Raw genomic sequence first — 17,388 nt, forward strand, 5'->3', positions numbered from 1 at the left:
AGGTTCACTCTCTCTGGGGCACCTGGCATTGGCCACTGTCGGTAGACAGATACTGGGCTAGATGGATCTTTGGTCTGACCCGGTACGGCCGTTCTTATGTATGTTCTGATGAACAGAGGCTAGGGACACCATTCCTTACCCATCCTGGCTAATAGCCATTTATGGACTTAGCCACCATGAATTTATCCAGTTCCCTTTTAAACATTGTTATAGTCCTAGCCTTCACAACCTCCTCAGGTAAGGAGTTCCACAAGTTGACTGTGCGCTGCGTGAAGAAGAACTTCCTTTTATTTGTTTTAAACCTGCTGCCTATTAATTTCATTTGGTGACCCCTAGTTCTTGTATTATGGGAATAAGTAAATAACTTTTCCTTATCCACTTTCTCAACATCACTCATGATTTTATATACCTCTATCATATCCCCCCCAGTCTCCTCTTTTCCAAGCTGAAGAGTCCTAGCCTCTTTAATCTTTCCTCGTATGGGACCCTCTCCAAACCCCTAATCATTTTAGTTGCCCTTTTCTGAACCTTTTCTAGTGCTAGAATATCTTTTTTGAGGTGAGGAGACCACATCTGTACACAGTATTCGAGATGTGGGCGTACCATGGATTTACATGAGGGCAATAATATATTCTCAGTCTTATTCTCTATCCCCTTTTTAATGATTCCTAACATCCTGTTTGCTTTTTTGATCACCTCTGCACACTGCATGGATGTCTTCAGAGAACTATCCACGATGACTCCAAGATCTTTTTCCTGACTCGTAGCTAAATTTACCCCCATCATATTGTTTGTATAGTTGGGGTTATTTTTTCCAATGTGCATTATTTTACATTTATCCACATTAAATTTCATTTGCCATTTTGTTGCCCAATCACTTAGTTTTGTGAGATCTTTTTGAAGTTCTTCACAATCTGATTTGGTCTTAACTATCTCGAGTAGTTTTGTATCATCTGCAAACTTTGCCACCTCACTGTTTACTCCTTTCTCCAGATCATTTATGAATAAATTGAATAGGATTGGTCCTAGGACTGACCCTTGGGGAACACCACTAGTTACCCCACTCCATTCTGAGAATTTACCATTAATTCCTACCCTTTGTTCCCTGTCTTTTAACCAGTTCTCAATCCATGAAAGGACCTTCCCTTTTATCCCATGACAGCTTAATTTACGTAAAGGCCTTTGGTGAGGGACCTTGTCAAAGGCTTTCTGGAAATCTAAGTACACTATGTCCACCGGATCCCCCTTGTCCCCATGTTTGTTGACCCCTTCAAAGAACTCTAATAGATTAGTAAGACACGATTTCCCTTTACAGAAACCATGTTGACTATTGCTCAACAGTTTATGTTTTTCTATGTGTCTGGCAATTTTATTTTTAACTATTGTTTCGACTAATCTGCCTGGTATCGACGTTAGACTTACCGGTCTGTAATTGCCGGGATCACCTCTAGAGCCCTTTTTAAATATTGGCGTTATATTAGCTAACTTCCAGTCATTGGGTACCAAAGCCGATTTAAAGGACAGGTTACAAACCTTAGTTAATAGTTCCACAACTTCACATTTGAGTTCTTTCAGAACTCCTGGGTGAATGCCATCTGGTTCCGGTGACTTGTTAATGTTGAGTTTATTAATTAATTCCAAAACCTCCTCTAGTGACACTTCAATCTGTGACAGTTCCTCAGATTTGTCACCTACAAAAGCCAGCTCAGGTTTGGGAATCTCCCTAACATCCTCAGCTGTGAAGACTGAAGCAAAGAATCCATTTAGTTTCTCCGCAATAACTTTATCGTCTTTAAGCGCTTCCTTTCTGGAAGAACAGGATGAATGGATGCTCTATATTTCCAGCCCAGTCACAAGATTTATATTACTAAAATCAATTTAGATGATTTGTGTACTCTTTAAATAAAGTCTCATTTTTAAAAAATTGCATTTCAACAATGTACTTGTAGGTTTGCTTTTATATTGCTTTTATGATAATGAAAACAAATTTTATTAAGTGAAAAACTACTATGTCCCAAAACAGGGAAAAGCTTCAGAAGACTTGAGACATAACTAGACAAATAGCCTCCAACAAACCCTTTTTTGCCATCTGCAGCAAAGCCGTATTAAATACCTAATTCTGATTTTTTTTTACTGCACTGTAAAATGTGATCATCAAACTGACAGTTAAGTATCAGAGGGGTAGCTGTGTTAGTCTGGATCTGTAAAAATTCCTTATGAGGGGGCACTAACACACGTGTATTCCTGTCACTCTATTTGCCAGTGTTACTTTAAAAACATGTGGAAGAGACATGGGATGTAGAAGTAGTAAGGACCATTCATTCTCATGGTCTTAAGTGCCAACTTTAGTGCCAGAGGTGCTATGCTTTTAGGAAAAAAAGATTACTGTAGTACAATTCTTGAGAGTACAATTAACGTAAAGCTCATGATTTGTCAAGCAGATGGTGGAATTAGTTTTCACTGCAGGTTAATTCCACTAGGAATACTACACTATTTGTTGCAAACAGTGTAGAACTCCCTGTAGTAAAAGATTTTTGTCTTTGTTTTTGTTTTTAAAAAAATAATAATGAATTAACCTTGCACTTGGGCAGCCTCCAAGCTAGCAGTGGCTTCCTGCTGTGCTTCCTCCACAGCAGAGGATGCATCTGCAACTGGCGATTCTTTTTCCCCTTCAGCTTCTGTGGATACCATAGACCTCTCATTCTGTTCTGTAGATTCATCAGCAGTTAGTGCGTCAGCCTCTTCTGTAGGTGCCTCTGTGGCCTGCTCACTTGCTTCAGTGTCTTCAGCTGTCTCCAGTTCATCACCTTTTAAGGATTTAGTTAATACAATAAAGCAAGTGTAAAGTGTATGCATGCAACAGGAAAACAAGTTCACCAATTGCTTTCACCATCTTATTTAAACATACACTGAAAAAAACTTTGTTCGTTTTGTGGTTGAGATTTTCCATATAAAAGTGAAAGAACTCAAAGTTACAGTCCCCGCATCAGATAACGTTTAAAATGTCATTAAGCCATATTCTCAATCATTAGCTTAGCTTTACTACCATGTCACTATAATGGAAAGGAAAATATGGCTTAAAGCAAGTGGTTGACAACAAAGAAAATAATAGAATGAATGCGCGCATACAAAGTGCGTCAGAAACCATGCCAGAGGGATGTAAGATTTATGGGTCCAAACTGGTTCTCTTTGAAGGACTCAATAGCAAAATGGATATTGACTTCTTTGGGAGTAGGATCAGAGTCCACATTCCAGTTATACTCACTGATTAAATTATCTAAACATGGAATACAACACATTAACTGTCCTGCTTAGAAGCTCTTATGCAGTTTAGCACCATGTCAGAGTTGCAGTTCAAGAGTAATGGCATTCATAAATAATTAAGGAAAGTAAAGCCCACTCTCTCTATATATGGGGCAGAAACAAAAAAAACAGAAGACACTTTTAAAAAAACTAGGTGTATAAAATAGAGAAACAGTTTGTAAACACTAAACCATAGTTGATCATCTAGAGACACTGGAGATGCATGCAGCCACTTACGACTGATCATTTTCTTGTTTGCAAATCTGAGCTCTCTCTGTTTGAGGTTTGCCTGCATCTCTGTGTATAAAATTGTTCAGAAGCAATTCTGAAATTGTTCAGAAGCAGTGCTGTCTCATGAGAATGAACTAGTTCAGACTCAAGTGGGATTCAAAAACATAATTAAAATGAATACAGTCCAAGGTAAGAGGGCATGCAAAGAACACACACACATGCATAAAAACCACACAAACATCACAGAAGTTGGCAAAATGAAACAGTATGCCATGTATTCATTGTTAGTTAACCCTCACACCAAATTCACCAGGTGAAGAACAGAACTGGAAAGAATCGTATAACAGTTGCAGGCAGGCAGAGAGAGAGAAAATAAAAAAGCTTAAAGAGACATTGTCAGGCTAAAAAAAATCCTGTTTTTAAAATGTTAGTACTTTGGATTAAAAGGGAGGGCCATATGCCATTTCCTTACTTTTTGCATTTCACTCAGTTAGGAGAATGCAAACAGATGGGGGCGGGGGGATGAAACTGACCAGTCAGTTTCACTCCCTGGTTCTCATGCACTAGCACAGGGCTGCATTATTTGGGTTTAAACTCAAACAAAATCTGATTCCATTGGTTAAAAAACAAAACAAAAACACTAAATAGGATGAAGTTACCTGACTGTGTCCCTTTAAGTGTCCCTTAGTATATTTCCAACAAACTAAGCTTTATTACACAAAGACCAGAGTAACAGGCAAGCTCAACATTCAGTACACTTTATTGGACAGTCAAATATACAAGTGCATTCATTCAAAACAGCCAGCTCCTTAAAAATCTCAAAGTTGCCTTCTACAGGATATATTCAGTAGCTCAATATGGTTTGGCCTTGCAAATGTAAAGATAGTATTTTTTAAGTCTCACAAGTGTGAAGTTTTACAGTAGAAGGCATAAAGTCATCCCAAGGTAGGCTGCGAGGTATGCAATGGTGAAGGATTATCCCTTTGTTTGTATTTTACATCCTCAGGTTTGGAAAGACAGATTTCCCTTGTATTTTATTCTGGAAAGTGTAAAAGTAGAGTAGTGATTAGAAAGGCTGAATCAGCTTTTACAATTAAAAGTTAAATTAAGAGAAAATTACCACTAAAAAGCAGATCAGAAACAAGTTTGAAGAAGGGGACACACTAGAACAAGAAAGGAGGACACATAAGCAAATACAAGCACTCAAAGGATAAAACATGAAGTGCACTCTGTTGCGGCAAACATTCACTTTACAATAAGATAATTCCCTAAGATTTTCCACCACTATTTCTATTCCTGCTCCTACCAGAGACTTTAAAATCTACTATTACATTCTGTGTTTGTTAAAGTCTGGTTCATAGATCGATAGGAGTTTAAAAGGTTTGCTAGTAGACCTGGTTGCAAATAACCAAATTAAAAATGAACTTGAAAAAAGCATTTGATATTTCTCCCTTTTTTGACCACTTCCAGTTGCTGTATGCTGTAGTTCTTTTGTATGAATTATTTTTGGGAGGGCTGTGTGCCTTCTGAGAATTAAGTATTTTTTGGGAAAAAACATTTAACAGCGAAAATGACATTGGTTACTTTAAGGAAAGGAAAGACAAATGACCGGTAGAAAGTGAAGGAAATTCTCCCTCTAACCTAACCATCTATTCCCTGGTTGTAAATTCCAGTCATTCTGGAATTTACCATCTATTCCCATGGTTGCCTCCTCCGTGTTACATTAATAAAACTATTATCTGTATCATGCTAAGAGAGTGTACTGGGATGTGTTTATCTCTGTCCACTGTTTAGTACTGTTCCTCAACATCCCCAAAAATTCAGAAATTTCTCAAATAAGTCACTACCTGTAGTATTAAACAGTTAGATTTTATGTTCTTCTGAGTGGCAGGTTCACCAGTTCTCTAATTAGTTTTTTCCACAACAAGCACTATGAAAAATAAGTACGATAACTAACTGCACTCAAAGGAGCTGGGGATGGAGAAGTTGTGGGCACTGATCCTGTGGAGGCAGGGAGGGGAAGCCATGTAGCACTGCTCTATGATGAGACACATGCTAAATACAGAATTAGGACTATACATAGAAGAAGAAAAAAATAAGAGGGAGCAAAGACATTTGTGCTTTTGAGAAAATGAAAAATGTTAACATAAGGGATTCTAAGATAGAAGGGACCAGAAGCCAGTTTAGGGAATGTGGGAGGAGAATTTTGGGTCGTGGTGGTGGGGATCGAAGGGGAGGAAGAATTTTAAAAGCTACAGAAAGGGTAGAAATGTGAGAGCTGATTCCACAGTGGATTTGTGTTATCAATTGAGGTTAAAGCTATTCAAATGCTGAATTAAAAGTGAAGACCTCAAGACTGACATTCAGAGTCAGGAGTCTGATCCTGTGAAGGAGGTTGGAGAGAGGTTTCAGAATGTAAGTTAATTTATTAACAGGCATGGTCATTAAAGAAGAGGGCTGGAGGGCTGGTGATCAGTTGTGAACTGACAAAAAATAGAAGTGAAGGTATCTGAGTATCCTCCATTGATGGTCGCTTTACTGCTTCATCAGATCTTTGTGAAATACATCCAGGAGATGAAAGACATTAGGTATTATACAGGACAGATATAAAGTTGTGGAAAGGATCTTGAAGATCATTACAAAATAAAGGCTTGATCCCACATGGTATAAAGTACTCTGACCCCAATCCAACAAAACACATAAATACATGTTTACCTTTAAGCATGCAAGTGGGCCCATTCACTTCAGTGGGATCACACTCAAGCTGAAAGTTAAGCACACGCATGCTCTGCTGGATTAGGGCCACAAACCTCGTCACCTTGTAAGATCAAATCCTCAGAGAAAGAATCCAATTAACTACCTTATGAAGTTCTACTTGCCACTGGTAGACTGTCTACCCCTCTCTACAAATATCAGGCTCTTCAGGATAGGATTACTCTGAGACCATCCCAATATTGTACTGCATAGGCCAATGTCAGGAAAAGGCAACATCTTTTTTTGGTCTCATCACAGAAGTATTTTAAATTCTCACACATTTATCAAATAAAGACTTACATTTTGGGAAGGGATAGTCAGTATTTGTTTGCTTTTTGTATTTAAACTAACAAGTCCTAACACGTAAAGAGGAAATTTAAAAACTTACCATTTCCAGCTGTTTAAGAATAGGAAAGAAATATACATATTTTATCATTTATAAGAGGAGTGTTAAAATCCTTTTCTGAAATGGGACTTTAAAGATGGTGCTTTCTTATTCCAGAAATCTGCTCCCTGTATGTATTCAGTTGTATTCAGCAAACTTTAGCCATAAAATTGCATATACCAGCTAAGTGCCATCTCTTTATTTGTGAACTGAGCCCATCTGATTTGGCACTTGAAGCAATATCTATATATCTATATCTATCTATTTATCTATATATGGATTAGGGTGACCAGACAGCAAGTGTGAAAAGTCGGGACAGGAGTGGGGTGGGGGGGTAATTGGAGCCTCTATAAGAAAAAGACCCAAAAATCGGGACTGTCTCTATAAAATCAGGACATCTGGTCACCCTAATATGGATCCCTACAATGTCATTTTACAGTTACTTTTCATAATGGAACTGCATTTAATGCATTTTAAACCCTCAGGTCGTTTTTAGCCTAATTTCCTTCCCGACCGTCTTTTTCTTTTAATTTTAGTAGTGTTGGGTTGCCATACACATTGTGTGAACTCTGGCACATACAAAGAGACCAATATCTGAAACAGCACATATAAATATGGGCAAAGTACACACCAGGGGAAAAACATAGTTTTCCATCTATATTAGACTAACTGATTAATTAAAAAAGACTGTAAACTTCTGTACAATAATAATGTTAAAGAACAAGAAGATTCCATCATGAGTATTTGAGCTAATGATGTCTCTGCTCAACCTAACAGAGCTCTGTAATCCTCTAGTTCATTTAATTGGCTGTAAATTTAAATTATGTCAGTTAATCTTAACATTAAACTAAGCCAATGCTTGGGAGGCGGGCGGGCAAGAGGAAGAAATGGGTTTTATACACGGTATTTTGAAAACTTAAACAAATGTCCCTCTCCCCAGCCTGCTGAGATTGGACTGTGCAGCAATTGTGTTCACTAATGCATGGCCTGGAGCCAAACTGTTGACCAGGATAAAGATATAATTTCGCTTCACAAACAAACCAAAGGACAGAACTGGTTTTGACAGCGTTATTCATTTAGTCAAGTTTAATTAAGCTTTCAGTCATCAAGTTCTATCACCCAATCTGCTATTACTGGTTCGTCTATTAACCATTTCCTTTCAAATGGATTTCTTCTAATTGGGTACCTACCGGATTCACTGTCTTCTCATTACGTTTTTTTTCTCTGCAATTTAAACAGCAGCAGAACGATTTAAACTGATAAAGCAAGTAAAAAGCTACGGACTGTGGAGGAAACAAAGTATGGTAAAGGTCCGACTGTCTAGTCTAGGAATAAACTCCATTTCTTGTAGAATTCTTGTGTGCTGAAAGAAATGTGGTAAAAACCAAACCAAAACAAAAACACCACAACTTACACTGGGGTGGCCAGGGTTTTGGTTTCCACTCAGCTGTATTACTCTGCTGAATAGCATGAATACGTTCGTTGTACCTCTTTTTGTCTGACGTGACTGTTCTGTAGGCCTGAAAATAAAATTACATACCTGCATTTATTTCCAAGCTCTACTACTAAAGAGTTTAAAAAAAATCCTATGTTAACCAAGTGTTCTTCCCTATGTTGAAAGGTCACCTTAGATAATTAAAAATACAAATACATCTACATTAAATTTTAATCATACAAACGTCTAGTTTTAAATTTTGCATTTCTCTCCTCTTGCAAAGTGGAAACAAACTAGTCAGCCTCACATTCACACAAAACTGCATTGTTTAGGAATTGGAGGTGAATATTGAAAAACAAGGAAATATTTCTGTTAATCTTTATGCTTTATAAACCCTAAATGTAGGGGTCAAAACTGACCCAATAGTCTTCATTTAATATAAAAATATTTGTCAATCAGCAGTAGAAATCGTTACAAACCAAATGCTTGAAGTAGAAAATTAAGCCTAATGAAAATAATAAAATGAGTATATTTTTGAATACTCATTGAGTGATAGATTCCATTCACCCACTAGACGGTGTTATTTTTGGAGGTAGCAATTAGTGGCGGAAGAAACTGAGAAATGAAGGATTTAGCAAGATGAAGTGGAAGAAAAAAAGTGTAAAAGACTTAGGAGGAGGGAGGAGACTGGCTTTGGAAAAGGGGGAATAAAAAATGCATCACTCCATAATGAAAATGCTACACCTTCACAGAACTGAAGTATTTAGAAGACGGGAGTGTTATAGTCTGACATCCGTGCTTCAAAAAATATGTTCGCAAGGAGTAATCTATTCAAAGGAGAACGGGTCTTGAACTGGGCCCAAACATGGTTTGTTCAGACATGCCTGTAATCTTTATACTTGTTTTCTTATTAGCCAAGAACACAGAAAGAGGAAAAAGCTTGGTATCTCTATTTCTGTACACCTCTTTTACATTATCTCACCGCCGGTGTAGAACAGCATCATTTGGTGTGAAATTCCCACCTCAAGAATATCCAACAGAGAATTTCAGCTTTACTTTGGGATAAGGGATTTCGCTCCCTTCCCTCCGCCAATTTGAAATTTAATTATCCCAGAACCCATCATCTCATTTCTCTAGTATGGGAAGAGAAGAGGATTCACCATATTTTAAGTCCATGTTTGAGTATGTGATTGTGCTACATCTGCACCACATGCCACTGATGTTAACTGCGTCTTTCATATACTCCTAAAACACAAGGCACTTACATAATATCCACCAGCAGTGCACGCCGCACCAGCAAACAGATAGTAAATCAGGTTCTCCCCAGAAGAGCCAGGGTCGCTGCCAGATGACATCTGGCGAAGAGGTGCTGTATAAAACATTAAAATAGCTTTAAAATAAAGTGCTAATAAAATAACAGAAAATATCATCTAACCTGAGATGCAGAGTGATGAATCTGTAGAAAGTTGAAACAAAATCAGCTGGCAAACACAAAGAAAATTAAGCAAGTACATAACTAACTATATGTTGCTCCGCACTTGCTAAGTGGAGTATCTCACTGTGAGAACATTATACGTGTGATCCATGATGTGCACTGGCTGTCTATTAATTTAAGCTATAAAGTCCTAAATGGGACATACCTATGTGTGAGAATGACTCTGTCCCTGTGTGATTCTGCCATAGTTGTGATCAACAGAGGCACAGCCCTGTGACTTTAAAGAGGAAGGATTACTGGCTGGGGATTCTTTGGGAGGAGTCCTTGGCTTTAGATTTACATATTCCTGGTCCCAATAGCTCAAACTTGGAGGTCACTCCAAGGAGTCCTGGTCTGGAACATCCCGCAAGGCCCCTCTCTCTCAGGCATTTGGGAATGGTTAAGAAAGGGTGGGGTATTACACCTTGTTATCAGTAGTGGTTGAAATTTGTTATGGGGGCACAGTAGCGTTGTTGGCTGGGTTTGTTTTTGTCTGATTCTGGTGGTTTGATGCTCACCCAGATGTAGATCCAACAGGCACTGCCAAGGAATTCTACTGCACATCAGTTTAAATGTCAAATAGTGCTTAGAAAAAAACATACATACTTCTGTGACCTAATGAAGATTTTAACTGTACTCTGTAACTGCACCCCAAATTAATAATGTATACTAAGTGTTATGTTCCTGAACGATCTTTCATTAAATATAAAGCAGTTCTGTCATCAGAGTTGTAACTAGGGTATTTAGGGAGGCAAAATGGACTCCAGCCCGCAGCAATTTAATCATATATTCATAGGGTATATTGCAATTTAAAATATATGTATATTGTCCAGTCATTTCTGCAGCTGTATACATACCAGTGTCTGTAAGAAGAATCAATAGCTTCATTCTGTAATAAACTATTACCATCATGTGCCAGATTATGTCTCGTAGCATTTGTCTCATCACATGCTATTCTTACTCTTCTCTTGGTTCAGGAATCTGATGGATATTCTTACTTTGCATAAATATTGATGAAGCACTGTTGCAGCGGTTGCTGCAGTGTTCTGCGGGTAGGGATTCTCAGCGTGGCTTGTGTGTTATTTATATGAAAGTATACAGTTAGGATGAAAATATTCAGTATGGTTGAGAGGCATTGCTATGGGTTATACACTTCCTGAAGTGTCAAAAAGTATCACTGCTATGTACCAGACTGAATTGTATCATCATATTCAGAGAGAAAAGCTGCAGTTTGGAAACTACTCAGAGCCTCTTCTTGACTATTTTCATTCAAATTACAAAAAACAAACAAAAATATTCTAATCTAAATATATAAATGCATTTTCTTTTGAGTGACGAGGAGGAATACACATTTAACCACTGACTCAGAAGATCAAACAAGTCAAGAATAAACTGAGTTTTGTTTTGTTTTTTATGGAGACTTGGTCATCTTTGATAGACCAGTTGTTTTTAAACACAGCAGTTACTCTACACAAAATATTTGTCATTACTAGAGAAGACCAGGGGAATGTATTTTTCAAAGCAAACTTTTGCTATCACCTTTGGATACTTGAATCTTAAATTTGTATCCTTAGCACTTATTCTCAGTCACTAAGCAAACACTGAGGTGTCATCACTGCTAAACATTACCTTTAAAAAATTAAAACAAGTTTTGTTCTTCTAAGATAACATTACATGGACTTTAGAAACATATATGGGGGAAAGATAAGGTTATAAGGCCCAAATATAACCTAACAGAGTAAGTACATACACTCAGATAAACACATAGCTTATTGCAATGCGTCTAAATTTTCAGGAATAACAAATTAAATGGATCAACACTGGCTGGGGGCAGCAGGTTTTGGTGCTGAACGGCATGAAAATTCTGTTCTCGTTCGTTATTCCAACCCAGCCACATTCAGAGCTCCAAATTATTCACAAAATCGTTGGACCTTGTTTGCGATCTCCCGTATTTGTGTCAGCTGGTTACATGCAGGATCCCTGTAGGGCGCAGACTGAGGACGTCTGGCTTCAATTGCACAACACGCTCACAATGCTCAGTTGGCATTTTTATAGACTCGTGTCCCCCCACCCCCTTTTCTTCTTCAGCAAAAAATAGCCCAGCGCAGCCCACCGCCGGTGTTCAGCACGACATAGAAATAAAAATCAGCGCAGAGGGATCCGGTAACTCAAGGTTGAACGACACCTCTTGGTCAGGCAAATAGCAACGGTACAGAGAGAGACGGGCGACACCTAGATATGTCAAAGGAGCAGCTTCCAGGCCTGGAGCCGGGTGCCTGTTCCTGCCTCTGCCTGGCATTCCTCCTCTGCAGGACCTGGCAGGGGGTGGCGGGGCTGAGCTGTCCCGTACCCACGGCTGGGCTCCATTCCCCACCTGTGACCTTCACGTCTCCTCTCCCGGGGCATTCCAACAAGAGGCACGCGCAGGCCGCCCTGCGCCGGCGCGATCCCGCCGCCCTGCCCAGCCCAGCCCAGCCGGGGGCTGCAGGTGACCGGACGGAGCCGTGACCATGAAGCGCTGCTGTCTGACCTCTACCCAGCCCGCCCGCGCCCCGGCTCCCCGGCCGCCTGTCGCTCTTACCGCGCTTTCCGAGCAGGCTGGCAGTGGAGGACACGCTGGCCAAGCGAGCGGCGAGCGCCTGCCAGGCAGCCCTGCAGACGTACATGGTGGCTGCGCTGCGGCGGCTGCACGGAGCGACTGGGCAGAGCTCACCCGGCTGCCGAGCGAAGCTGCGGGATTGAGCGAGGGAAGGAGGCAGCGATTCCGCGTGAGTGGGAGGGGAGAGAGAGGGCAGACCCGGCCCACTCTCCTCCTCCCGGGGCCAGGCCGCACCTCTCCAACCAGGGCCCAGCATCCCTTCATTCTGACCCGGACCTCAGGTCCTTCCCCTCCCCTCTGCTGTCCGAGAAATGACCCCAAGAAGGCTGAGGCACGAGCCACGGACTGTGCAGACCTACCAGTCCCTGAGGGATTGGGAGCTCTCCCCTAGGGAGTCATTTACACAACTAAAGGGCTGGGGTGATAAGAGGAGAGGTTTAAAAAAAAGTTTTAATCTGAGTAATGGGCACACACAAATCCTTCAGCCCACAAGGGCTCTCTCACGTTTGTGGTGAAGAATTTTGCTAGTTCGGTCTAGCTGATTTAAAAGCCAGGAAGGCAGGATTCTTGAAGACTATAGGTTCTCTTGTTGTGAAGAAGGGTTTTGCTGTCTTTCCAGTTTTGTATCTCAGTTTATTTTAATCCTCTGCTGCAATTTACTGTAGTCAGTGCTAAAGAAGCAAAACATACTGTTTGAAAGTTTCCCACCCTGTGACTGCTATTTAGGCCACAGTAGGATGAGCAGTACTATGTTCCATCAGCTAAATCAAAGGTAATCAATTATTTTTTTGTCCAGGCCTAAATTTCTTGGGCAAGGTATATAGTCAAGGTCCAGACTCAGAAAAATAATAAATAAATAAAACGATTTCAAGGTCCATTCAAAAGCATCTGTCAGACCAGATTGGCTATCCTTGAGCTAAATATTGTCAGAGCAGAAATTCAAGCTGCCAATTCTTAACCCTCGTAGTCAAACTTTTATTATTGCCCTTTGAGAACTCCACACCTTCAGCAGAAGTCAAATTTATTTCTATAACTTTAGCGTAGGGACCAATGCTGCCTCATAAACACCGACCTGTAGTTAAAAGGAATAGAACATGATCTAGATCTATGCTCCAAAATGCATACAAGATTAATCCCTGCTAGGTCAGGCTTCTGTGAATGCTGAAAGACATGTGATGGTCAGTTTTAGGGGTTGATCCAGTCCCCCTTGCAAATGGCCCAAGTGGGAAGTTCATTTGAAGATTTTTCACTGGAGAACCATCTTTCCCCAATGTCCCTCATTTTGAGTGACATCACTCATTTTAGTCCCATTTTTCTACATTTCACCCAAATGTGGTGGCCTCTCTATTTGTAGAAAATTTACATAAAAATAAAGGTTATTTTAGTAAAGAGAAGAATCCCATAGCATATTAAATTTCATGCATAAGTATTATATTGCAAGTCTGTCACACACTGTGTCCCAAGTTTGGGTCTTGGCAGGCTCAGAGATATGTTAGGAACAGGGTAACAGCTGCTGGTTTCTATGCCTGCATCTGATTGAAAGAAACAGGGCACAGAAGAAACAGAGATTATCTGGATAATCACAAAGGAGTTGCTGGAATTTTCAGTAGGGTTGAGTATTCTTCATTTAAGGCAATAGAGCCAACACAGGTTTAAACACAGGTTTAAAGGAAATAAGAACCTGATTAATTGAAAGGGGAAATTATTTTAATCCAGTCTGATTAATTTCTTGATATTAGCACCTATTTAACTTTTATTCTAGCTGTCTGAGTTTTCTCTGAGACTCGGCATCCTTGCTCCTTCAAGTGCTTCCACTGCAATTCTTTTAAGACTGGACTAGATTAGATGTATGCACTGGTGTAACCAGATAGATTTTAAATATCTAGTTACATTGGTTCAAACCCTTAATAATGTCAATTCACTTAACCAGTTTAAATCACACTTAAACAGATTCATTGATTTCAAATGGTTACATGCATCTACAGGTAGCATGATCCACTAGATTAGGCACTGGACTAGGACCCTGGAGCTAGCTTCTGTTCCCTACTCTGCAATCTTGGGCAAATTACTTCACCTCTCTACCCCCATTTCCCCATCTGTAAAATGGGGATAATGATACTGTGTAAAGCACTGTATAAGGTCTAGGTATTACATTAAACATTTGCACCCCAGTCTAATAGATGAATTAAAAATTGATGCAGTTACCCTACTGTCATTTTTCTAAGAAAAGACAAACCCTTAGTCATCAAGAAAAGGGATGATTTAATTCAGTAAAGAAAAAACAAGTAGAAACCATAACCCCACTCCTTTTTTCTCTTTTAAATGAAAAAAAACATTTCACACTTTCTCTACATCATAAATGTGCTTTTTAAAACAAAAAAACCCTCATAGACCCATTTTTACCCTTTCTAAGCAGCCTTTAAATAGGAGGAAACCATTCTCTTACATATATATTTAGAGGTCTTGAAATGTTTTATCAATTAATTAAAAAACATGTTAATTACAGACCACCAAATATCAGTTTAAGACGTCTGAGTCACCATCCCATCTCAGGGAACATGTGATATCTTTAGGGCTGGACTGGTATGTAAAGGGAGGAAATAGCGTAATACTTAAATAGACATAACTCATTAAGCATATGGAATGAAAATCTGTTTTACAACAGCAAAAACTGGACTGTGGGAACATTTAACTATATTACGTATCAGAGAAATTACTCTCAGAGAGCCAAGTAATTATTTGAAAATAAAATCACTTATTCCAGAATAGTGTCCAGAGGAGGAATTATTCCAGAATAGTTATGCTAGTCAATTTCCTCATGCAAAGACCTAATTCTCATTGGCTGTTTCAAAATACAGCGCAGACAAAGACTTAGTATAAGCCATGAGGTCAAGTATCTAAACCACAACCTTCCTTATTAGTAAAAGAGAGGATGAAAGGGGAAAGGGACAAAGGTATGATAGCAATAAAGATGCATGACCAATGAAGTTTCAGGGTGAGAGTTCTGGAATCCTCTCCTTTTTTCTTTGCTGTAAACTAAATGACCACGGAATCATTAGATCACACATGGAATCAGTAATAACAAGCAAATACTTAATGGACAATGACCAAGTAGCCACAGGAAACTGAATCCTAAACATACTTTCAAGTCCCATCCTAGGAAGATGCTTGGTATATCACATGTACCTTCGAGGAAGGCTAAGTATTTCTGCCTCATCAGCACTTTGGTTAACTTGTCATGATACGGAAGTATTTTGAACTGACACACAAGGAGTGGGGCACTACCTTTGTCTGCAGAGGTTCAGTATCCTATCGATGAGATAATTTGTAAGAATGGGATTGCAGGTTTTTTTTAATCCAACCTCAAAGCATAAAACTAAATCTAACATAATAGCATTTATCAGCTACATGTTTTATGGCCCAAATACTGCTCATAGCTACACATGGGAGTTCATATTTACTTGAACAGGTGTGATATCAGGGGTGGTCAAACTATGGCCTGTGGGCTGGATCTGGCCTGCCAGCCATTTTAATCCAGCCCTCGAGCTTCCGCTGGGGAGTGCGGTCTGGGATTGCCCCACTCTATTGCTCCAGCCGAGAAGCAGGGTCGGGGGCCGCGCCACGCGGCTCCCGGAAGCAGCAGCACGGCCCCCTCTCTGGCTCCTACGCGTAGGGGCAGCCAGGGGCCTCTGCTCTGCACACTGCCCCTACCCCAAGTGCCACCCCTGCAGCTCCCATTGGCCAAGAACCACAGTCAATGAGAGCTGCAGGGGCAGTGCCTGTAGAGCTGCCTGGCCACATCTCAGCATAGGAGCCGGAGAAGGGACATGCCGCTGCTTCTGGGAGCCACTTGAGGTAATCGCCGCTCGGAGTCTGCAGCCCTAGGCCTCTCCTCACACCCCAGCCCTGATCCCCCTCCTGCCCTCCAAACCCCTCGGTCCCAGCCTGGAGCACCCTCCTGCAGCCCAAACTCCTCATCCCCCACCCCACCCCAGAGCCCGCACCCCCAGCCAGAGCCTGCACCCCTTCCCGCACACCATTCCTCTGCCCTAGCCCGGAGTCCGCCTCCTGCATTCTGAATTCATTTCTAGCCACACCCTGGAGTCTGCACTCCCAACCAGAGCCTTCACCCCTTCCCACACCCAAACTCCAATTTTGTGAGCATTCATGGCCCACCATACAATTTCTATTCCCAGATGCGGCCCTCAGGCCAAAAAGTTTGCCTACCCCTGTGCTATATACACTCAGGAAGGGGAAAAATATGGAAGTATGTTTCTCTTTGCACTATTAAACTTTTAATTTAAGAGCCTGATTTAGTGTGTGTTTGAAATTTTACAATTCAAACTAAATATTGGTTGTAATCAATCTCCAAAAAATTATCAACTCCCTTTCCTCCCCTACAGAATTCTTGAAGGCAAATTCTGCTTCTGTGATTCTCAAAAGAGCACTTCTAAAACAGGGGATACAATTTCAGACCTAGAAGACAAATTGGCTAGGTATTTATTGATATATAAACCCTCAAGGGCAGATCAGCCTAACTTCGAAGTTAAGACTAATCCTTCATTCCATATTTCATGACTTTCAAAAGAGACACTACACAGCATTTCTGTAATGTACATAGCATTTCTCAAAAAGCCCTAGAAAGCAAAAGCTCCAAACATCCACCACACCAAATCCAAAGGCTGACTACAGCTCTGTATTTTCTCTCCTAGCTGAATGAAGGTCTACGTCTTTGCTATAGGGCAATGAACCCAGTGTGCGTCTTGCAGAGCAGACAAGATTGGAGAAGCACACTAGTGCTCTAGGAATGACTTCAAGCTTGCATGCAGATGTGTAAACGTGAGTTGCAGTAGCTTCTGAAGCAACTTTTCCAAAACCAAGTGGAATTTCAAACAAGACCTTATAAGAAGAAATTATTTTCAATGTACAATATTCACAAGATAAAATACCAGAAATGCACATTTTAGCATTTATATACAGATTGTAACTGAGTGCTCTTCTTTCATGAAGCATGATTCACTTTTTCTAAGTGAATTCCCTACACTTATGTAAGTCATATGGTTTATTTTCTATACTTTTAAAGGTTAGTGACTGAAATGATTTAGTTAATGACTTCAGCAATTTGCTACATATAAAAATTCAGAGACAGTACTATTTGAACTCCATGTTTTAGAATAACTGAGGTAATCTCAAAAGCACAATTTGTT

At 40.2% G+C, this 17,388-nt stretch overlaps 1 protein-coding gene across 1 annotated transcript in view; it reads right to left on the reverse strand.

Moving 5' to 3' along the window:
* Window positions 1–12,424, reverse strand: part of LOC120405846 (mitochondria localized glutamic acid rich protein) — a 45,320-nt gene extending 32,896 nt beyond the window's left edge. Inside the window, exons 1-4 of the mRNA XM_039539697.1 lie at window positions 12,164–12,424; window positions 9,374–9,477; window positions 8,088–8,193; window positions 2,577–2,807 (exon numbers count right to left, since the gene is read on the reverse strand). Coding sequence (XP_039395631.1) covers window positions 2,577–2,807; window positions 8,088–8,193; window positions 9,374–9,477; window positions 12,164–12,248 — 526 coding nt within the window. The 5' untranslated portion in view covers window positions 12,249–12,424. The remainder of the gene's footprint in view (window positions 1–2,576; window positions 2,808–8,087; window positions 8,194–9,373; window positions 9,478–12,163) is intronic.
* Window positions 12,425–17,388: the final 4,964 nt, after the last annotated feature.

This window comes from Mauremys reevesii, linkage group 5 (genome assembly GCF_016161935.1).
Source record: "Mauremys reevesii isolate NIE-2019 linkage group 5, ASM1616193v1, whole genome shotgun sequence".
NCBI lineage: Eukaryota > Metazoa > Chordata > Testudines > Geoemydidae > Mauremys > Mauremys reevesii.